The sequence below is a fragment of the Macrobrachium rosenbergii genome, chromosome 55 (assembly GCF_040412425.1).
Source record: "Macrobrachium rosenbergii isolate ZJJX-2024 chromosome 55, ASM4041242v1, whole genome shotgun sequence".
Lineage (NCBI taxonomy): Eukaryota > Metazoa > Arthropoda > Malacostraca > Decapoda > Palaemonidae > Macrobrachium > Macrobrachium rosenbergii.
In genome coordinates, this window is record NC_089795.1 from 62,475,028 (window position 1) to 62,499,493 (window position 24,466).

Here is a 24,466-nt window from a genome sequence, read left to right on the forward strand (position 1 = left end):
TCACGAAGCACTTGCTCACGACCTGCTGATTTTGTCATAAGTAAAATAAACTTAGGATGTACATCAAATTTTACAATTGTACTTCTCTTCCAAAAAAGCTAATATTGAATATATCCTCGTCTCCTTAAGCACTGAAACCATGACAGGTATGTTATCAGATGGTACAAATGGGGGGTGAGGGCAGTAATTAAATCGTTATTGTAATTATGACGTCATCCACTTAGAAGTAAAATTTTCATTATGAAACAAGTGCAGGGCTAGGAAATCATGTGTTACGTTTTAATGAGTCATCTTTCAGACAGTGAAACAGAAATATTCAAACTTCGTTGCAATAACTTTTTGACTCATTACTGAATCAGATTTATTTCAACAGATGGAGAGGACCAGATGGTAAAGTGGCTGAAGTTTCTTACGTCGCTGACCATATGGGATTCCGACTACTCGATGACATAGAGCTTAAACCGCCAACAGAGCCATTCCGTCAAGCAGAGAGCACCGCACAAGCAAACACCAAATATACATCATCCTTTTATAATAGCGAACAGGAAGAGGAGGAGGAAGAGGAGGAGGAGGAGGAGAATGAAACTGGAGAAGGAGAAACTGAAGAGGAAGAGCATGAAGAGGAGGGTGGTGAAGAAGCTTCAGAAGCACAAGAGGTAGAAAGAACAGCAGAACAAGAAGCAGAGCAAGAAGAGACAGAAGCTCAAACATCTGAGGCTGAGAATGCTGAATCTCCTAAGGCCAATAAGGAAGAAGCTGATGCTACAGAAAAGGAAAATGAAAATCAGGATAGTGAGAATAAGGGAAGAAATCTTAAGCAAAGTGATGCCACCAAGAAAGAATTAACAGATGATACTGTTACAAAGGAACAAGCTTTTCCCGAGCCCTCCGTTGGCAGTGAACTTGTAGCTGAAGAAAGGGTAGGAGAAGCAGAGGCTCCTACAAGCAGTGTCACTGTTTTAGCCCCCAGTGAGGTTGAATCGACCTCTCCTGAAGAAACTTCTGCTGTACTTGAACCAGCATTTATTGATAAAACACCAAGTACTGTTGTATCTGAACCAGTTTTTCCTGCTGAAGGTCCTATCATTGTTACAGGTGAACTAATAACTGCAGAGCCTCAAGTAGGTCCCATAGCAGCAGAGCTTTCTGCCTTTGATTCAGGAGCACAGGGACCAGCTGAAAACAGTCCCATTGTGGCTGAAATATTACCTGAAGCGGTTGCCTTCAGTGATACACCTTTATTAGCTGTAGATGAAATTCAGTCAGCCACTTCAGCTAACAGTCAACCATTAATAATGTCTAGAGACAATAATAACAGTCCTTCAGCCTTCTCTGAGCCAGCTGTCATTATTATAGGTTCTTTCACTGATGAAAGTGAGGACACCACCCTTAGCTCCAATATCCAGGATGCCTTTGAAAGAGAAGAAAGAACAATAGCCAATAATATGCAAGTTCAAGAACAAGTATCAGAACCTTTTGTTCATCCTGTTTTAGAACTTAACTCTTTCAACACAGAGGTGTTTCCTGTAGCCGAGCCTTTGCAGCAACCTGCTGTTGAACTAGAACCAGTGCCCACAGATGTAGTACTGTCTCCAGTTTCTGAGCCTTTGCAACAGCCTGTTATAGAAGTAGAAGCAGTATCTACTGATGATTTTATACCAGTTATATCTGCTTTTGAGGTACCAGAGGTTTCAGGTGCAAAATTCCTAGATGTACAACCTCAGGAAACACAGTCAGTACCAGTCATTGAACTGGAAGTACCGCAACAGACCGGTGAAGCAATACAGGCTATTCCTTTTGAAGAACTCCCTCTCGCTCTGCCCCTTCAACAAGTTCAGATCTTAGAAACTGCCGATTTACCAACTCCTAATGTCAGACCTGTTGAAAGCTCACCTAGTGCAGATCCAAATTCTGCAGTATTCGTTAGAGAAATTGAATTATCAGAAACTGATAACAAACCTACTGTAGAAATTGAGTTCATTAAACATCGTTTTGATGTAACAGAGTCAGGTCGTTCAGTGGATAGTACCTCTGTTTTTGTAGATACACCTGAACATGATTCCCCTAAAGTTCCAGATGCAAAACCTATCCAGTCTTCTTTACAAGTAATTGAAATCCCTGCTCAAGAGGATATGGTTTTTAAAGCTAAAATGTTTTCCAAGCTTGGGGAGCCCCAGAATTCAGAATTCATAAGAGTAACAGCTAATGAACTTGAGAAACCAACCGCCATCCTGAGTGGTCAGACCTTTGATTCTTTTAATCTTATTCCTGTTCAAAGCCCATCTGTTACTGATGTAAATTCAGAACCATTCCGAAGTGATTTTGTATTTGCGCCAGAGCAGACGCTGGTTAAAGAGCCAGAAATCACAGATAGCTTTATATTACCCTTAGAAACCCCAGTATCAGCACCTCAGGTTCAAGAGCCATTGGCAAATCAAGCAACACAACAGCTCACCCTGACTCCAGCAGGAGAATCTAATACTGCCTCCTTGCAGTTAGATAATATTAGTGTACCTTTTATTGAAATTCCAGTTGATGTTGAAACTGCAGATCCAGGGGATGTCCTTTTAATTCGGGCATCTGAGCCCCTCATCACTGAAAATGCACAGCCAGAACGATCTCCTTTTCAAGGGCCACCTCTGCTTCCTCCTATGATGAAAGTCCCTCGTCTCTTACTGTAGATGTACAAAACTGTGTCCATATATTTCCAATTGCCTCCGAGTAATATTTTACAGGAATTTGACTGGGAGTTTGCAAAGATGACCTAGCCCGTATTTTCATTGTAAGTTGTGTTGAGTCTATCTAAGGTTGGGGTTTATTAAGATTTTGTTTGTGGCCACCAGTCACATAAGAAAATATAATACAGCAACTTAATTTTAAGGGAAATGTCACTTTTCTTAACATAACTTTACAGTTCTGGCTGCTGTATCAGGGAGGAAGTATGACTCATTAATTAATCTTTGCAACTCCCAAGTTGACATTTTCACATGTACAGATTTCTCGGAGCTGGGCGCCGGCATGCTCCCTTTGTGATATTTACGTTATATGAAAATCGACTTGTTTTAGTGTTTGTCAGAGAGCTTTACTAAATAAACAGTATTATTTAAAACTGACTTTCTTTTTTTGTAGCACTAAAGAAAATCTTAGGCTATAATTTTTTATGAGGTTGTTAAAAATATTTGATTGATTCACAGCTGACTGTACATACTGATTAATTAGTCAGTATTCCATATTTTCACTAAATGCAACCCTGAAGGGCAAATTTAATGGAACTGTTGTTACTATTAGTAATACTATAATACAATACTGTAACTGGTGATTGAGGTCTAGGGTTGAAGCCTCTAGGTAAAGTATTGGCATAGGTGGTAGGTAGGGACAAATAGGTTAGGTTGAATTAGATTAGGCAAGGAGAGGTATTCAACTCTGCTTAGTACAATACCCAAAATACTTAGGAAACTTATCATTTATTATTATTATTATTGCTAACAGTAACATGCAAGTGATACAACTTGTTGCCCACTGCTTTGCTTGGTGCATAAAAAGATGATGTCTCCAAGTGCAAGGCGTTGCTATATATAATATATATATATATATATATATATATATATATATATATATATATATATATATATATATATATATATATATGCAAATAATGTAATGTGTGTGGTGTGTGTATGTATATATTATATTTATAAATATATTTATATGTATATAAATTATATATATATACATATATATATATATATATATATATATATATTTATATATATAAATATATACATTTGTATATATAAAGGCAGAGTGTATGGCACTGAGGAAAGTGAAACAGATCTTTTGCTTTACTCTAGGAAATGAAACATCTCTTGCTTTACTCTAAGGCGGCATTTTTATGTAAACTTCATACATTGGAACAAAAGACTACAAAGAAGACTGTATTCCAAATAAAAACTGTAATTAGAGGAGTATATAGCCATTTTAATGCGTGCTAAGGACGTTATATTTGATGTAGCTCTTTAGGAATGACTTGGGTACTGGATAAACCTTGGAGAGGTAAAGAACATAAGGGACATTAACAAGGATTACTGAGATTCTTCAGCTTCTCTTTTAAATCTCCTTTGGATATCTTGTTCAAATATGGTCATGAGTAAATCAGCCCAGGCTTAAATTGATACTATTTTCATTAGTCAGCTGTACTGTTGTAGAGTCTAAGAGATTTCTAAAAAAAGAAAAATCTTAGAACTTGTTATTTTGTTACCATGGAACCAAACAATTCTGTGATTATTCACTTACCTGCACAAAAAGAGAATTATTAATTTGGCCAGTCCTAACTGGATGTTTATCCTCTCTCTCTCTCTCTCTCTCTCTCTCTCTCTCTCTCTCTCTCTCTCTCTCTCTCTCTCTCTCTCTCTCAAGCAAATGTCATGCGTTTGATGCTACCGTATTGAGAAACTATAGAGAAGTAGCTTGCATACTGTCTTTTTATAAATAGTGAGGAAATTGCATGTTTGAGTCAGTGGGCGATATAACGAGGCATGGATAATAACATGAAAATTCGAGTTACTTGGAATTATAGGTTCCTGTAATTTTTACTTTAAATGCGAAAATAAACTATACCCACATCTAGTTAGGAAAAAATGAAAAAATTGCTCAAGTATATTAGAGATATAGTCGGCCAGATACCAAAATATTAGCTTAGACTACAGCATTTTAGCGATTTATTATACAACTTGACATGAATATTACACCTGCCCAGTACATGAGAACTTCGTCAGTGTATTAGCACTTCCACATACAATCACGCAAACGCATTAAAGAGATAAGATTAACACGTGCACCATGCAATAAGTAGTAGAATGCAATGGTGGGTGTTTGTTTATTTCAGCTCTATGGTCATATTGCCAAAGTAGACTTCCTCGCATAGTCATACAGAACTTTATTCTCGAATGTGATTTGCTGCAACAGATTTCTGAGTTTTCAGGCTCGCTTAAAATTTCTTTCCTATTCTCACAACAGAAATGTACTTGGCTTTATTTGTTTAATTTTTTGTTCCAATTCATGAACCAAAACACTACAGAAATTTCTGTTAGATTACTGGTTTCCGAAATATTTTGTTTCTTCCGCGTTTTGTGCTTGACAAAAAAGTTTATACCTTATTTTTACCAGACCACTGAGCTGCTTAACAGCTCTCCTAGGGCTGACCCGAAGGACTAGACTTATTTAACGTGGCTAAGAACCAGTTGGTTACTTAGCAACGGGACCTACAGCTTATTGTGGAATCTGAACCACCTTTCACGTAATGTAATCTTCATTAGTAAGTCTTAACGGATATAATTATCTTTAAAATCTTGATTCCAAAATGGAAATTAAACAAAATTTTTATAAACTTTTCGTAGTGAAAAATTGACGTTGGGTCCTTTGCTTTTTTCACGTAAGGTAAAAATCTTGTAGATATGGAAATAAAACTAAATTTTTATGAACTTATCGTACGAGAATGGTAAAGTACGGTAGATCGTTTGCTATTGACCATCGATAAAGTCTAACCAATCATTTATTTCATTAAATGTCTCCCATCTTTAATAAGCAGGACAAACTTTTGTACTCAGGCTCTAATACTAAATTGGGCTATTCTTGTTTACAACTCTATTCTAGAACAGGAAGTTTCTTACCCTGGCTATTTTTGTACTTACAATTCCACGTGGTCGTTGAGTTTTCAAAATATCAATTACTTGTATGCTTTGTGTAAGTAACCTCTATTCAGTCGAATGAAAGGAAACAAAATGCTGTACTTGGTTATATCGAAAAACTATATTTTATGCAATAAGCCTTTTTAATACTTCTGAGGGACTTGACAGATCGGATAGTTATGTCTGCTAGTAATAGTAAATCTTTTCTGTAAAACAGGCTACTCTGTATTAAAAAAAGAAGGCGGTAAAATGAGGATGGTAGAGAAATAAGGAAAGATAAGATTACCTGTATATTCAAAGGCCTTTCTTGAGCATGTAGAAACTATATACATGAGCATTCCATTCCTCGCTTAATAAATAAGTGAAGTTGAAGCGGGCTGTTTATTCCAGGTGCAAATGCAGTGAAGTCAAAATTCTGTTTCCCTTCCAGGCATAGAATCCAGGGCTAAAAAAAACAGATCCTGAAATTTATAGGCCGTTGAAAGGAATCCAGATTCATCCGATCAAAGGGATTTCCCTTGACTTTTCCGGCGGTGCTGCATTTTGTTGACTTGTTTAGCGCCTGCAATGGCTGACGGTCAAATTCATGATAATGGTGCGTCAGTATTTAATCGCGGCAAAACTGCACTTTTACGCTTTCCCTTTTGTATGCGAGATAAATTCGCACTGCGTCAAAATGACAGAGAATATCCACACGATAAGGAGAGAACTTTAGCCCTTTCAAGCTGATGGGTTAGTGAAACATGGCTGCATAAAGTGATGAAGGTTTCATGAAACATTTATGAAAATATCTATGATATTCAGGGAAATAAGACAAAATAGATGAACTCCAAAACGGGTATCTATATTTCATTGTCAAGAATATGAAAATCAATGAAGGTAGACTGAAATAAATTGTCAGACATTATAGCCAAAAAAAATTAATAACTCTGAGCAGCCAGGAAATTCCAGTTAAAGACAAAGATGACTAAAATGCCCCGCCCTGCGCCTTGCAGCTGAGGTATGATTCTGCAGAGCAGCAAAAACGGCACAAGGTAGTTCCTTGGTGAGTGTGACCGGACCAGTTTTTCTATAGTTTCACTTTTGTTATTTGCTCTTCAAGGGCAGACCATAGGCGAGTTCTCTCAGCAACAGTCATAATGATGCCATACGCTCAAGCATCAAACCCTGACCTTTTGTTTAAAAAGAAAAAACCTGTTATTCATATACAGAATCTAATTGTTTTTCAGGTTTTTTCTGAATTTTAATTCGTCAACATTTCCACAATGACTCTTTCTAGAGGAAAATTTTATTTTGATGTTGATAAATGGCTGCAGTATAATTTTTTTAAGGTATTAAACCTGTTGCAATTAAACGTCAGTTTGACAGCATCGCTCACGTGACACATACATACATACGTACATACATATACACACATACATACTTACATATGAATTGTTTCATTCATAGGAGTGCTATACTTAGTGCAATGCCTCCAGACCTTTTTTGAACTGAAATGGATTTGATAGTTTATTTGCCTTTGCTGTTATGTTAAGCCAGCCTTGTGCTGGCACGATCTCTTAATCAAAGAGCAGCCCATAATTTTGGAAGTACATACTGTAGGTGAACTATCCATATGAAATGTTTCTAATCGTCGTTCAATTAATGTAGCCATATCTTTTCGGACCCTGTTTCAAAGAAAAAACACTTCTTATCGTAATGGCTTGGGTGGTACTGAACGAACTCTGCTCTTTACCCCTTAAATGCTTGTCGTTTAAAAGCTCTTCGCATAAATGGTTCTTCCGTGCACACTGAAAAGTATTATCGCTCTTCACTGGACACATATATATATATATATATATATATATATATATATATATATATATATATATATATATATATATATATATATATATATATATATATACTGTATATATACATACATACATATATATATCCATCTTTGAATGGATAGCAACAGCAGCTGGGAGAGGGGTAGGTTCTTACCCAAGCCACTATCCAAAGGGCCACGATTTAAATTTTATATATATACAATATATATACATATATGTATGTATATGTATATATATACACATGTATATATGTATATATATGCACACATATATAAGTATGTGTGTGTGTTTTTGTGTATTGCATACAATGGGGAACAAGATAAAACAATGGAAATTTTATTTATCAAATTAATTTTGACTCACGTGAGTATTGTTACGATAAAAATTATATAGAATTAAAATAGTTCTGCGGCAGTTAAGAGGAATGCATCACAGTTAAATTAGAAAATAAACAGCATTTGAAACATTGCAGATGTGTTGTCTGACATTTATATTAGAACCTGGATGCAGCGTGACGTCAAAATAAGAAAGTTTCAGGAGGCCAAGTGTTATTTAGTTACAGAAAATAGCAAAAAGTATCATGAATATGAAACAAGGACAGCATGAGCTGTTCTGATGACGTCAACGATTTGAAATTCCAAATTTTTTTTGTAAGAGAAGAATGACTCTTAGGGAATGAAGGATCACGAACTGTTTTTAAGGGAAAAAATTATTGAAGTAATCCTGATTTCCTTATCAGATTAATGGAGCACATTCTGGTGGTCTGCCCCAGATATTTTAACCAAAGAGAAAGATATTTTCAGGGTAAATCCCTGTCTGATATTTTGGGAGATGAAGCAGATATTTCTGCTATCATCTCTTTTTTTAAAGTGTGTTAAAATTTTTAACGATATTTCATTTATTTCTTAATATATTTATTACATCACGTAGAATTTTAATGACATTAAATTTTTTATTATGTATATATCACATCATTCATTAAACTTCATACCCATATTTATTGGTCACATCACTTCATTTTATTTATTAATCATTTCCTTCATGAATTCATAACTTTAACATAATTTATTTTCTCTTCATTACGGCGCTGAATGGCCTTTTTGGCCCCAGTGCCTGGGCTTTTGCCCTAAATATCATACATCCATCCATCCTTATCAGATTAAAATATTGCAAAAGTGACGAAGCAAAAGGATCAACTAGAAAACAAGGATTTCATACCGTCAGTGCACTTCACGCGGTGCACTGTAGGCATAGCTTAAGGTTCTTTGCAGCATCTCTTCGGCCCTTAGCTGCAACCCTTTCATTACTATAACTGTACCTCCGTTGATATTATCTTTCTTCCACATTATTTTCCACCCTTCCTAACGATTGTTTCTGGTGCAACTGCGAGATTTTCTTCCTGTTACACCTTTCAGACCTTCTTCTTTCTTTATATAATATCATCAAAATATTGATTGAATGTAGGTAAATATATTTGCAACAATCTAAGGATTTTGAGAGTCATCTAGCAATTTCTAGCCGTAAACTGCTATATAGTTTTAAAATCCATCTTGGAATTGGAATTGGAATATAAATTTTATATTCCAATTGCAATTCAAACATTGATTTCAAAACTATATAGTAGTTTATAGCTAGAAACTGCTAGATGACTCTCAGAATCCTTAGGTTATTGCAAATATATTTACCTACATTCAGTCAATATTTTGATGACATATATTTTGAGGACAATTCCTAATGTGTTGACCATTTATACTCATATCTAGATAAAATACCGCGTGAATTAAGCATAGAACTTTACGGTTTGTGTGCAATCCATTTCTTATAGAAGAAAATAACTGAATGGTTATCATAACCCCTATGTGCTTACGTAACCACTTATTATTACTCTTCAGCTCTTACAATATATATGGGTGATATAATATCTATTCACGGGTTTATGGAACTAGTTTCATCACAGAAGGCGAAAAGACTGTCCAGTAAGCTTACTGGAAGTCCCGCCGGGCAAAATCTGCAGGTACATCGTATTAGCCCAAAGTGAGTACACGCGTTTTGGTAAGAACTGAATACGCAAAAAATACAGTTATTCTGCAATGATAATGAATTCGCTGATGACTTTAAAAACCATTAGAAATACTTTGGAATTACAAAAATTGTTAGAATGTTATATTTGTAATCTCGTGGGATTCGTATACTAAAGCACCTGTATATGGTTTTCATTAGTACAAGATAAAGGACATATATTGTCTTGCCTGAGATAGTCATCAACCGAAAACAAACACAGCCCAAAAGAATTCAGTAAGAGCCTCAAACAACCACGGGTTCTATATGGTATTAAGACTATTATAGCTAAGTTGGCAATAATTTGTTATTCGTAAAGCCTCAAACGCTGTTCAAGTTTGATTTGAATAACATCTCGTGTCTTTGGAGTACTTTTATCTTATTGTAAGAGGCAGCATTTCAAAACAGAAAGAAAGTTGGTAAAGCCGCCAAAGTTACGAGGGCAGATAAAGTTGACAGGTAACCAGCCGATCTTAACACTTTTCCGTACTTCTGAATGTAACGTAACTTTTAAATGTATTTTAGCTGGTTTTTATACTATGTGGTTGAATACCTTTATACCGCATTTGTAGTTCAAGGTTTCAGTTATATAGAAAATCAGTTATATAGAAAACACATTGCAAGTAATTTTGAAACCCTTTTCAACTTGTTCGTTTAACTTGAATTCTTCTTTGAGAGCAAAAAGGGCGAGTCTTCCAAAGTCCAGATATACGCTCCTCTGCGGAGGTTGGGTACAATCAGGTCAAATCAGCCCCTCCCTAATTCGGAAATTGTTCCTAGACTCCATTTCCGGATTATACTAAAGGGATAACTGCGATGTTAGGAGTGAGTCATAATCTGCAAGTCGAGAAATTTTTTCCTCCCCTTCATACCTTCTTGAGGGAAGTCGTTCTGGAATTCAGATCGTACTTTGTGCCCAAGAATTCGCTTTTTTTTACAGACACCGCTATGAAAAGTTTAACGCGAATTAATCCAGGAAGTCATTCGTACGGGTACTGTAAATTCTTAAATATGTATGTTTTGTGACAAGTTTTGTCCCTCCAAAAAATTAATTAATAGACAGGTGAATAAATAAGACGTTTCACTTGTAACAGATGTTACGCAGACCTAAAAGTAAATTGGTTTTGTCCTGTAGTGGGTGGAAAACTTGATGAAAATCTGAACTTTCGAATTCTCGTCATTGTCGTAGCGTGTTCACTGATGTTTAAAATATAGCTCTTTCACAGTCATTTCTTTAATACCTCACCAATAACTTCTTAGAGAAATATGCATTCAGAATATACCACCCATAATTAATCTTGAATAATTGTGTTATTTAGTCACCAGGCAATTTGTTCTGGATTGTCTATTGTGTTAATATGATTAATAGTGTCTTATTACCTGGTACAGTGTGAGGCCACTTAGGGGGATACGATGATATGGTTAGGCAACCTTATCGTCGTTAAGTCTCATTTGGGGTTTTATTTCTCTCTCATTGTGCGTCTTTAATCGATCGTTTTTAAACTATTTTTTTGAAATTAGCTTCGTATTGTGTTGGTTGCTCTGTTCTCATGATTCTCTCTCAATCAGTCGCCTTTTAACTGGATTTCACAATCATCTGCTTGTTACCCGGCTCTATCTTGTCCATGCCTTGTATATTGGAGAATACCTGAAACATTTTGAAAATTCTGTGACGTAATCTTTCATTAAAAGGCCTTGGATATCTTTCCTGAATCATTCAAGGTCAGAAACGACCATAACTAGAATGAACTTGACGTTATTTAAACTTGTGAAGTCTTTATCAGTTTGTATAGAAGTTGAAAATCTGATGTCTGCGGTGGTAATTAGAAGCTGAAAAATCATATCTGAAGTTAATTAAGAATTAGATAAGATAAGGCACCACATGTTTTAAATGGGCTTTTAGCAAGACATTGAAATAATTTCGAAATATGTTATCGATAAAAGATTGTTATATGTTTGTCAAGAAAATAAAACAGTTATGCGCAGCAGTGTTGCCATGTGTAAGAACAAACAATCTCTCCCCTTTTGATGTAAACTAAAAGAGGAACATTTTTTAGTGTCCGACTTCTTGTTTTATTTTGAACTTTATCGGTGAAGTAAAGTTTAAAGGGAACTGTCTCGGAAACTGAATTTGGAGAACATTAATTCGTCTTCTCTCATAGTTTCTCTGCATGCTTTTAGCATCCCTATTTATGCTTGCACATTTTATGTATGAATATACATACACACGCACGTATATATGTATATATATATATATACTTATATGTATTATATCTAACAAATATATGTATATATATGTACATATATATGTATTTATATAAATAGATCTATATATACATACGTGCATATATATAGATGTACATATATATATATTATATATATGCATATATATATGTATATATATATATAGCTACGTAAGGTTGGTGCCTGTGCCAAGGAATATGAAACAAAAGAATGAGAGAAAGACAAGAGGAGAGAAAGAGGTTGAACAAGCAAATGCAAGGAAAAACCTCTCAATCCTTCAACAGAGTAAGGTTTAGATTATTGTGGGACAAATCCTTCCTGTCGCTTAATTCTTAGTTTAATGCACGTAACAGTTAATTAAAACAGCTACCAAACACTGACCACTTTATCATCTGTTAATTACCGATTATAATTTACTCACGATTCTCCATTCAGTTGCTTAATTTTTCACCGGATCTCTGCTTCCAGTTATTCCATAAAACATCCGCCACCTTGAGGAATTAAACAAAAATTAGCTTTTGTTGACATATTTCAGTCACTGAGAACTGACCTTTAGGTTATATAGGTTAGCTAGCCTCTCGCTACACACATCATTCAAATAGAACATGACCTGTATGGCAAAAGCATGGTCTGTAATTTACAGTGTTAATAACACAGTTCCAAAATATCAGTTAGTTCAGTAGTCAAGAATGAAAATAAAAATAAGTAAAAAATGCGCCGAAGTTTCTTCGGCGCACTCGAGTTTTCTGTACATCATATCACCAAGGCCACTGAAAATAGATCTATCTTTCGGCGGTCTCGATATAATGCTGTATGAGCCGTGGCCCATGAAACTACAAGTACGGGTCGGTGGTGGCCTATCCTATATCGTTGCCAGAAGCACGATTATAGCTAACTTTAATCTTAAATAAGCCATACTGAGGATAGAGGGCTGCAATTTGGTATGTTTGATGATTGGAGGGTGGATGATCAACATACCAATTTTGCAGCCTCATCCTCAGCAGTTTTAAGATCTGAGGCGGACAGAAAAAAGTACTGATGGACAGATTGCAAACCTGGCACAATAGTTTTCTTTTCAGGAAACTAAAACTGTACAATTGAAAAGAACGATTCCATACCATCCTAAATGGTGATACGCAGTGAATTCCTTACAGCACTAGAAAATGCTGATAGGACATGCATAGTCCTAATGATCGCATGGACTTTCAGTAAGTATTCAGTGACACCTATTATTCTAAGATCATCAGAACTATAAAAAATACATATTATGGATATGAAACTCAGACGAAAACAAGGGCATTCATTATCGTAAGGATAGTTCAGCACTACTTTGCCCAGTCATTGCCTATTTGTTGTTAAAGGGCACCGCTAATTTCTGTTGTCGAGATCTTCACATTGCTATATATTTTCTTTTCAGTATGTTAAGTATTATGACATAATACCTCTGTTTATCTGTTAACACCGATGGGGTAAGCGCTCAGCTGACTCAGCGTTATAAAATATATATATATGTTACATGTAACTAGTATTAATCATTTAAATTCTGATTGAAGGAATGTCTTGTCTTGCATCTTTATTCAGTAGGCATCGCTACATTCTCACTCCCGGTGGGAGTTCTTGTACATTCTGCTCGAGAATTCATACCCGACATCTGAATCACAACAGAATTCTGTTCTCTTTAAAACTGTGTACTTTTATCATCCAACGGAATTTAAATGTTGTGCCTAAAGGATGAACACATTTCATTACGGGTTATTTTACTCATACACTGCTGGGGCATGAGGTTGACATTTAATTTTATAGGCACGCAGTGATCCGTGCTATTAAAGACATAATTTTATATGTGTAGTTTGGCATGCAAATTGTCATACTCTAAAGATTCATGATGCCTAAGAACATAAGATTGTGCTGTTTTATTTAATTAGGGCACACCTGGTCTTAGCAAGAAATGCTACGAAAATTTGCTGTATATTACACAGAATGTGAGTTTCAGTACAGATGCACGATGACTATACTACTCTCCTACACTAGCAATTAATGTCTCCTTGTAACCGGAGATAATTCCACTATTACAAGAATGTATCTGTAAACAAAGGAGGAGACACCCATTTATTTTGTCGCCAACATTTTCACAGAATTAACGCAGTGATGATTACTTATCGCCTGATATCAGTCCATCCCTGTCTTTTAGTTGTTACTTGTCCTACTTTTTGTCCTCAGCCGTCAACCTCCAGGTCTAATGCCTAAGCCACAAAGATGGCTGGCCATGAGGAAAGTCAGTTGTCTTCTACAGACTCTCTAATACCTTTTTCTGTTGCATACGCTCTCTGCGGACATTACCATCATGTTCGAAAGTCTGTGTGTTTTGTTGGGCTGTGCTGACTGGCTGAAGTCCAACTCAGCAGGTCCAGATTACTGAGCCTGTGTTTAAATGTTATGAGTCGTCCCTCGTGGCCTTCAGGTAGAACAGATGAAGGTCGAAAGAATGGCCATGGTGCATGACGCTACTGCCTGGGTACTTTTGGTGCCTGCAGTGTTGCTTGGATTTGCAATCAGGGCCATCAGTGGTGGAAGTTAATTTGGTCCCGCCAGAGGATGCAATATCAAGTGATTTGGGACCTGCGACACAGGCTTTCCCTCCCCTTTTTGAGACTTAAAGGAAAGGAATAGATCGGTAGCATCTAGCAGGATAAACTGAATTGGAGATTAGCTCGAGAAAGAGAGGAACTTCTATACAATTACCTTAAGGTTATTGGCTATCAGGAAATGAAAGAGAGAGAGAGGAAATAGCAAAAACGATTGCTGCACTTAGCAAAGAAGTATCACTAATATGACAAAGGAATGTGTCAATGAAATAGAAGAGACATACTGTACATATCAAGTTAAGATCGAAATTAAGTAATAGTCAAAATAGATAAATTTTTCATGTATAAACCTCCAATATTGAATTCTGGATATGAGGTTCGATTGAACAAGAAATATATTAGAAAGATAAATATATATATATATATATATATATATATATATATATATATATATATATATATATATATATATATATATATATATACTGTATATATATATTATTTATATTTATAACTTTCCCCTAATATAGGAGGATTCGAAAAAAGATAGCGCTATCTGTCACATTTAAAATTTAATTGCTAAATGAAGAATGATTCCCAGTCTATTAAACCTCTAGAGCATTAACCAGTTCATATCATTTAAACAATGTTCTTCAGCTTCAACTTCTTATTCAATATCCACATTTCTCTTAAATGTAAGAGAGTTGGTTCATTTATCCCTTCATATTTTCTAACTTAGGCTTCTTCTCTTCCGAATCTTTTGCATAAGCACGGCTATCCCTTGCTTAAACTATTTTTAATTAACCCCATCTCTCATCTAATCATTATAAGTTTGCTCCCAAATATTGATGTGAATTAATTGCAGCATCTACCTTTTTCCCTATTAACTTTTATGGCTCCACCTTCCATAGTTCCATTTTCCCTCATATGTTTCCCTTGCTCACAGTGACGTTTAGCTTTCTTTCATACAAACACACTTTAAACACTGTTACTTACTGTAGTTTGCCTTTACTATCCTCTATCAAACTCAGCCACTTTACACTGTATAGACCCCCTTTTCTTATTAAAAATTTTGTAGCTTTCTCTCCTTCGATTTGTCGTTCTACTTCGTTCATAAAGATACTGAATAGCTTAAGAGATTTAGCATAGCCCCCTTTTCAAAAGTATAATTTATACCACTATTAATATTCTCAGTTACTCTTAACAATAATTTGACTTCCACATAATACATCCTTAACAACTTCCACATTGCATTTCTATCATAAGCTTTTCTTAAGGTCGCCACTAACGTTCAGGTATACCTGCGCAGGTTTGCCTGCACAGTCGACCTGTCCAGGCGCACTTGAGAATTTGAGCATTAATGTGAACAACCTGCACAGTTTTTTCTGCCTAGGCAAGCGACCTGAGCAAATAGCTTTTCTCAGTCGACATGCCTGAATCGAAACGACCTGCGTAGGCGCGCATGAGCGTTAATGACGGGAGGCCACCTTTTTAGCTCAGTTCTCTTCTCCCTCCCAGGGTGGAGAATAAGTTCCAGTTTGCAGCATAGCATGCTGAGCTTTATTCAATTTAAAAGTGTTTATAGCTTAATTAATGATGTATCGGATTTAATTATTTTTTAAATAATTCTTGCCGATGTCAGATTAATAAATATTTGTAATTTTGCAATTTTTCTTCATAATAAATAGTGTATAATAAAGGCTGAAAGTGGCAGCATCATTCCTGAATGTCTTGACAAGAAGAATGAGCTTTGTCTTCGGTAAGTAAAATTCAAAGACTATCATAACGGAGTAAAAAAAAAAAAACTACATATTTTAAATAAATTCGGGAGAAACCAAAGGAGACTGATTCTGCTGTCCAAAAGACAGTGTTATTGTATGTACGTGAATGTTTATTCATGATTTATAAACTATATATATATATATATATATATATATACATATATATATATATATATATATATATATATATATATATATATTATATATATATATATATATATATTTATGTATTTATTTATTTATTTATCATATATATATATGTGTGTGTGTCTTAGTTTTTAAATGAGAATAAATATTTAATGTTTTGAAGCAATATGAAACATGAATAGGCCTATTTGCATCTGTTCATGATTATGCCTTATATATATAATTCTGTTTTAAAATTAGAACAAAATAGTATTCAGCATAGTAATGGAACAAAATAAAACACTAGTAGACTATATATGTTTTTTCATTGTTAACAACATATGTTAATCACTAAAAGTCACGCCTACAGTGGACGTCTTTTTTAGGGTTTACTATTTTTTGTTGCTATTGGCAAGACAATTATTGCCAAAGCATCGTCTGTTGACGCCATGGCTACTACAGAGAACTGAGTAAAATAACTGTATCGTTAGTGGTGAGGGTATCCCCGCACAGGTCTGCCTGTGCAAGTAGACCTTCGCAAGCATACCTGAACGTTAGTGGAAGCCTGTAGGCCCATGTATCCCACACGTAGCTCTTTGTCTTTCCCCTCAAATTCTTCACACTATTTCATTAACCAAGTGATCCACACACCATCTTCCATGCCTAGAAGCATATCAATCCTCCCCTATCAACACTTCCTGCAGCTGCCTTACTTTATGAAAATCCTGTTATTAACCTTTCAGATACTAATTAATGTTATGCCCTAATCATTCATTAGAACCTTTTCTTTACTTCTGTCAGCCACTCAGTCACACTTTGATCGTCATCACCGTGCCACTGAAGGCCACTTATAATCCCATCAGTTTTTAGTATTCCATTCTTGTTACCCCTGACTGCCTTCCCTGCATCCTTATCAATCACGTAAATCTAAAAAAAAAAAAAAAAAAAAAAAAAAATTGCTACGATTAGCACACAAAAATTCTAATTTTAATTCATGTTGGTAATACCAGCAACGGAAGAAACTGGCTTCCATCGCTGATAAACAATCAGTGATGGATTCCACACGGTTGTATATCGTTTGTTTCAAAAATGAGATGCTGGAAAACTAATACCAAATTTATCCCATATGTCATGGAAGCATGGTATCATTTTAGATCAAATTCCGGAGAAAACTAGTTTCCTTTTAAAGAACTGAGATGGGGGACATAAAAATAATGTGCTGGCATAGTTTGCTTTACATTACTAACATTCAGTGCTGATGCATAGTGCTTGATTTCGAAATGGAACAGCATCAAGGCTAAAATTCGTTACAGTATGTTGAAATGAAGACCGCTGACGGGGTTTATCTTTATCTCAGAAGAAACGAAAGAACAAGGAGCGTGAATGTAATACTAAGCATTTTGGCAAATCATTTATGCCGAATTAGTGGTCAAGGTAGTCCTGTAAGTTCTGTAATGAAGCGATGAAATTTGGAATTATGATAATGTAGTTGATACTATGTAATGTGTATACAGTATACTTCGGTTAGTACTTCATACTTTCAGATGTTAAAAATATCATTTTATTCCTCTAAATATATGGCCAACTTGCCTACTGCAAGGAATTACATGTTATTTTTCAGACAGTTTTCTCCGTTCATTAGTTGCAATGACAACAAACGTTTTGAATAATATGGAAAATGTTTATTGCAATGGCCGCAGCAGTTAACCAATATGAAACATATAAAAAAGAACTAAACGTTCAACATACGAAGTCAAGCATCATATACTGCGAGAAACGTTGCAGTAATCTACGAGAGTTGAGTGGGTAATTTGGTGGTGGGAAATCTGGCAACACTGTACAGTAACTGACTTGGGCGAATAGGCCGTGTACCTTCGGGCGTTTAGTAGTGTATAACAGTGAGGTGTGAGGGGTCTGGCTGTTTATTCATAAGCCCCTTTCTCTGGGTGTTTTAGGCCTATTGCAGCGCCAAAGTTTATAGGTGTTTTCAATGTTCTACTGAGTTCAGAGGCAAGCCTGTTTTTGTTAATATGAAAATCGTACGTAAAACTGAACTTGGTGCTGCCTTATGTTTACAAAGTGCAAAGTTGATTAAACAATGGGAGAAGCACAAAAAGCAGTAGCGGGAAAGTTGCCATCTTTAGCCCTGATGATGAAAACAAAAAAAAAAAAAAAAGTTTGAACTCCAGAAAATGAAAGGTGTTGTCTGGTGAGGTGACAGTGAAGTTTATAAGGGACTCGGAGAAAGACAACTGGGGAAAAAATCGCAGGATGAGAAAGGTTAGTTCTATGTACGCATGCAGTACCTTTATATTTTATGTTAATAATTATTATTGATGCATTCCACATTTTCCTAAGGTGTTTCTTACCACTTGTACATTTCCCCATAATGGTCATGTTAGAAGGTTCATAATTGTTCTGTCGGTTTAGAGATTTGCCATCACCCTGAGTAATGATACAAGGTACAGAGAGCCTAGGGCAGTATTTTCATTACCGATAGGAATCGGTTAGTATTTTGTAGCAATTAAAAAGGTTAATACTGGTGTGATTGAAACCCGCAGTTCTACTCCTTTTTAAAACGACCGTTCAATTAAAAACAAAGTTATTCGATCGTTTGTTTTATTTCGATAGCAAAATATATAGGCCTAGCTTCTAGCCGAGACATTCTCGTTCAGCAGTTAGGGCCGTATTGAGATGATGTATATATATTTTTTATTATTTATGAACATTAACATGTAAAACGTTTCCGTGTTTTTATCAGTATATTTGTACAACGAAAAAGCTTCATGGAGTTGATGTTTAACATAGAGTATGTAGAACCTAGACAACTAATAAGAGGATAAAATACATCCTCTGTAAACGTAGAAACACCCTTGTAAGAAATGAACATTAGTGAATGTGTACACCTTTTTCATAGGCCTGTGTTAAATGAATTATTACAGATCTCCTACATATATGAAGGAAAAGTCTCTTATTTAGAATGTTAAGACATGATTATTCAAATAATTTTAATTGAATAAAAGTGTCGTGATAGCCATCTAAACAAAGTAAATGATATATATCCCATCACCCGAACAAAAAATATTGCCATTTGTTTTAAGTAGTATGGCCTTTTAAAACCTAGTCTCATCCGTGAGAATTAATCTACTTGAACTTGTGCTTTAACCAGTTCAGCCAGTTACTAACGAGGTTTCTATGGTCTTTTAAAACCTAGTCTCATTCATGAGAGTTAAAATAGCTGGGCTTTATGCTTTAACTGTGACCAGTTCAGCCGGTTACCAACCAGGTTTCTTCATATTCTTATTAATTTTTCTCGGCGATTATCACTCTCGTTGCATCAAACTTTTATTGGCGTCTTTTACAGTATTAGCTCGATTCGCTCTTAGCCGTCAATGTAGTTTAGAAGGGACACGTTGATATTCCACTTCTAGGCGAGAAGAGTTTCAGACATGCCAACCGTTCCGATGTAGATTTGTAAGTGTTTCAACCCATCTCTCCTCGAGATATTAACATTCATTGACACACGGTCATGGCAGCACTGTGGGATGTATTTCCGCAGGCAGAGGCTGAGAGAAAAATGTTAGAGGAAGGACACTAGAGAGAATATCAAATGAATGCTTATTAGAGAGACGAGACTTAAAAACAAACGAATGCAAAGAGAGAGAGAGAGAAATAATGGCAGTCCCATTGTCGTAAACCATCATTTTACAGAGACTAGGCGTAAACTTTTGTTCAGTGTTCGCGAAACTCAGTACCTTTTGATATAAAAATTTTGACATCAAACAATATACCCTATCCTTTCATAAGTTCTCATCGAAAAGTTCGCGAGCTTTTCAGTTCTGTTAAGCTTCTCCTTACCTCGAACTGGGTAACAATAAGTAACCCGCGCCGTAGGGGGTTAGCACCGTCAGTGCACCTCATGCGCGTGCGCTGTGGGGATTACTTACAGTTCTTTGTAGCGTCCCTTCGGCCCGTAGCTGCAACGCCTTCTTCCTTTTACTATATCTCCATTCGTATTCTTTCTTTCATCTTGCTTTCCTTTCTCTCCTAACAATAATTGTTTCATAGTGCAACTGCGAGGTTTTCCTCCTGTTACACCCTTGTAACCTTTTAATTATCCTTCCAGCGGTGATTGACCTCATAGGTCCCAGCGCTTGGCACATGGCCTAAATTCTGTACATTCCAGTAAGTTACCCAGTTCGAGGTAAAATCGACACGCCGTAGAATAACAAAATCTTTAAATGCGCCTCCGATAATATTTTTTTTTGTTATTTCCTTTATTTGGATTAACATACTCTTCAGTGATGTTAAGCTTTTTATGTATATAGTAACTGAGGAGTACTGCATTCTTGTACGTAGGCCTATGCTGGTTTTATCTCACCCCAGCCTAACCCACTCATAACTTCTATCAGTGACAAGAAAATCATAGACCGGTACTAGCCTATAAATTGTTGAATGTGAGAAAAGGCAGACATATTTTAAAAACCGTTAGGAATAAGGTGCTTCTTTCAGCGTCACCGGGAAAGCATTTTGATTTTTTAGTTTCATTAGGCTCATATAGAATAAGCACAATGATAATACATCATTATTTATTTTAAATCAGTCTTTTTGCCTTATCGATAAACTCATGGTTTTCATACAATGTAACCCGACTTTTTTAATAGCTAGTTCTCTAATGTTCTCCTGCCAGAATTTTAAATAGCTACAGTAGCATTACACTTCCCTCCCAGTGCATTATAGGTCTAACGATCCAGTTTTATTCTTATGACGTGATTTCTACCTCATTTCATGCAACAAGCAATACATGGAAAGTTAGTATTGAGATCGGCTTGAAAGAAAGACAATGACAAGTATGCAAAATTTGGACTATGAATGGAATTTTGTGCGTTTTTTTTTTTATTATATTCAGACGTGATGATGTTAAACAGTGGTAGAAGGAATGGGGTATATACTTCTGAGATATCGTAACAAACCTAAGCAATGACTGAAGTCTGCAGTACTGTTTCCTATTATATAGACTGTCAGTAAGGGTGAAATTAGCATCCTTAAGGTATTTGTGATGAGCGAATTTTCTGATTTTTTCAGGATGCACAGAATAAATCCTAAAATGATCCCCTTGCCTTAATATAGATATGAACTTACTAGAAATATTGACATTTTAAAAACCAGTTTTCATGGCTACATTATGTGAGGGATGGGTCTGACATAGTTTCCCACTTTACTTGTGCCCTCAGTTCCATGACAGAAACTGTTTTGTTTTTACTCTTAAAGTTTTTATGCATTTTTTCATGTCATTTTTATAAGCATAAATGAAACTAATTCCAGATAGTGATGGCTCCTAAAATGTCTAAATTGATAGCAGTAAGAACTTGAGATGTCATTATTCACATTCAGGTACTATGAAGCTGCATTATTTAGGAAATCTTCGTTTTGCTGGTCACTGAGACCTAGAAGTAATACAAGTATCTGAAGGTGCCATTGCAGTGTCAATTGAAATTGCGGCATTTTGAGGTTTAGATATGGCACTGTAAATTTCAGTTTTAAACAAGCAGAATTTTCAAATTGTGGTGAATGTTTCTCTCTCTCTCTCTCATCTCTCTCTCTCATCGACAACCATAGTGGTTATGACGCTAGATGAATTAACCATTAACCTTTCTTATGGCGGAGATAATAATAATAAAAAAGTCCCTGTTTACCAGTGAGATACAGGTGACATCAGTAGAAAACGGAACAAATACAGCGACTTTTAATTATTTTGGTTGAACAAGATACACCCAAATATGCAATGATAAAAGAAAAGAAATAATATTTTTAGCTTGGTGAAAAAGTTGATAAAAGAGTGAGCGAGGTTTGGCGATGAAGGTATTTATACAATTACTTCAGTCACCTATCTCTATTAAAGAGCACTAGCCCTCAGTTATGGTGAAGAAAATGGGTACCTTTATGAGGACGGCTAACTATTTCATTTTTAGTGATCTTAACCGGTCCTGGTCGTTTCGGCCGTAAGTCACTTTAGGCCTAACATCCAAAACAATGTAAGACGTTATGTTTATGGTATTTACCGTTATTTTTTATGGTATTTACCATTATTATTTCATGTTTTACGTACATCGCCAAGGGGCTGGTACTAAACACGGCGCCCAATTTGTACGTAAACGTGCTTACGGCCGAAACGACCCGAATGCATCTTAACATGCCTTTAGCACTTGGTCTGCCGGCAAAAAATTTCCTGCTTTTGTAATTTGGGGCAGTACTCTGCTTTATTTATAACTTATTAGCCTCAGATTGGAATTACAGTTGACATTTTAAAAACCTTGACAAGGAAGATCGTTTCTAATGCCCAATTTTACGGGCATCGTGAGATTTTCACATGCTCTTCAGTAGTTGCCAATTCCATTTAACCTTTATTATAGTTTTCATGATCAGTTATATCGTTACTGACAACATTGCTCTTCAGTATGTCCATATCCGTGCCCTATCCCTCCCCCATATGTGTGTTTGTGCGCTTATAGTCAGTGAATTTTTAGACTTCTCAGCAAAACAGGGTACAATTAACATCAAAGTGACAAGACGAATAGACACCGAAAGGTAACACAAGCCTTCCTTCCTGTAGGATTTTCATTCCCATTCATCAAACGACTTAATGTTTGATAAGAAGTCAATGAACACTAATTTTATTCGGTGGCAAATGAGTACTTTGTCAAAGGCGACACAGTTTCTAAATACAAACATCGTACCAAGGCAACTTCGGTAGGATGGTTGCTTTCCGCATTACGGAGGTGGCCTGTTTCTTCGACAAGAAATAGTAAAACATGAAAAACCACTATGTTCCATGATTTTCGCATTTTCTAAATTTATAGGTATAAAGGCAAAAGGCAAGGAAATTAAAGGCTAGTGTGAAGGATAACGTTTTCAGAACTACCATAAGTTAGGCTAAAGTTATTTACTTTTTGATAGTCGTTTACTTCTTGCTGATACTAGCGGTGATCATATTTTAAAGTAGTTTCTATACAAGTATAAATCTTAAAAGTACTTGCTTTCAATTGTAATGTGTTGGATTGAAGAAATTTTAAGGCGAGCGAAATACTCGTATATACCGGGCTTAACGTATACAAACCAAAGTGTAGTTGAGTTTTTGTAGAATAGAGATGAAGACTTAGATTAAACAATTGAATAATGAACTGTGTTGACCTATTTTTAATAGCTAGTTAAGACAGGGGAAACCTCAAAGCCAAGATTAATGTGAACCTAAACTAATTATACTGGCCATTGCGAAGCATTTTGAAACTATCCTATGTATTTTAAGATTACTAAATTTCCGTTTTATGTCCACCTTAGCAAGCTCCTACTAGTGTGAGGAAGATTAGGAACCAGTGTAAGCTTTCATAGGATGTCTGTATCGTTTTTTTCTTAAAACTGTTTAGATTAACCTCAGAAATGCAAAGCGGGTGACTATGCGGTTTTGTTGAGCAGACTTATTTGAGCCTTTCATCACTGAGTTTATAATTTTTTTTTTTATTCACTGTTATTCGAGTTTATTTTGAGAATTTTGACTTTCAGGTACTGAATGACTATAGATTCAGTGCCAGACCAAACTTTTCATAAATCAGTTTAGACTTTCATCTACTTCATCCTATATTTTGCTTCTCTACATAATTTTTTCATATTTTATTTTTCTATTTGTTTTTCCCGACTGTGTTGCTTTACAAATTGGAGCTGTCTCATTTTGAGTAGGCCTATAATTAGGATTAATCAATTTATTCTGTCTTCCTTTATGTACATTGACTTCTTCAACATGGAAAATCTTATCAGCAGTAATTTTCAACAGTGTAAGTCCATTTACTTTTCTACTACATAAGATGACAAATTACTTTCACTTATCAATGTCCCATCTTTTTTTTCTCTCTTTTTATTGGCGTAGAAGACCAGAAAATTTGTAGTTCAGTGCTTTGGATGGGGATTGCAGTAGGGACAAAACACTGAAATGTAATGGGCAGAATGTCACCCATCACGGATGATATTCAGAGTATCAGGCAACGTTGCCAGATTTCCATCCCACGATTTCACACACCCCAGCTTTACCCTGCACTCGTCCTCCACCCCACCGTCCTCCTCCACCCCACCCGCAACAGATTTCTTCCAGAACTTCCCGT

The 24,466-nt window shown here is 35.7% G+C and overlaps 2 protein-coding genes across 9 annotated transcripts in view; both read left to right on the forward strand.

The window, feature by feature from the left end:
• LOC136835332 (protein P200-like) overlaps window positions 1–3,109 on the forward strand; it is a 468,413-nt gene extending 465,304 nt beyond the window's left edge. For all 5 annotated transcript variants that reach the window (XM_067098688.1, XM_067098687.1, XM_067098689.1 and 2 more), the window contains one exon: window positions 374–3,109. In XM_067098688.1, coding sequence (XP_066954789.1) covers window positions 426–2,681 — 2,256 coding nt within the window. In that variant the 5' untranslated portion in view covers window positions 374–425 and the 3' untranslated portion in view covers window positions 2,682–3,109. The remainder of the gene's footprint in view (window positions 1–373) is intronic.
• Window positions 3,110–18,135: 15,026 nt separating this feature from the next.
• The window catches only part of LOC136835334 (uncharacterized), a 188,402-nt gene continuing 182,071 nt past the window's right edge, over window positions 18,136–24,466 (forward strand). For 3 of the 4 annotated variants that reach the window (XM_067098695.1, XM_067098696.1, XM_067098692.1), the window contains exon 1: window positions 18,136–18,593. In XM_067098695.1, the coding sequence (XP_066954796.1) occupies window positions 18,585–18,593 (9 nt within the window). In that variant the 5' untranslated portion in view covers window positions 18,136–18,584. The remainder of the gene's footprint in view (window positions 18,594–24,466) is intronic. The other variant, XM_067098694.1, reaches the window with a different exon arrangement.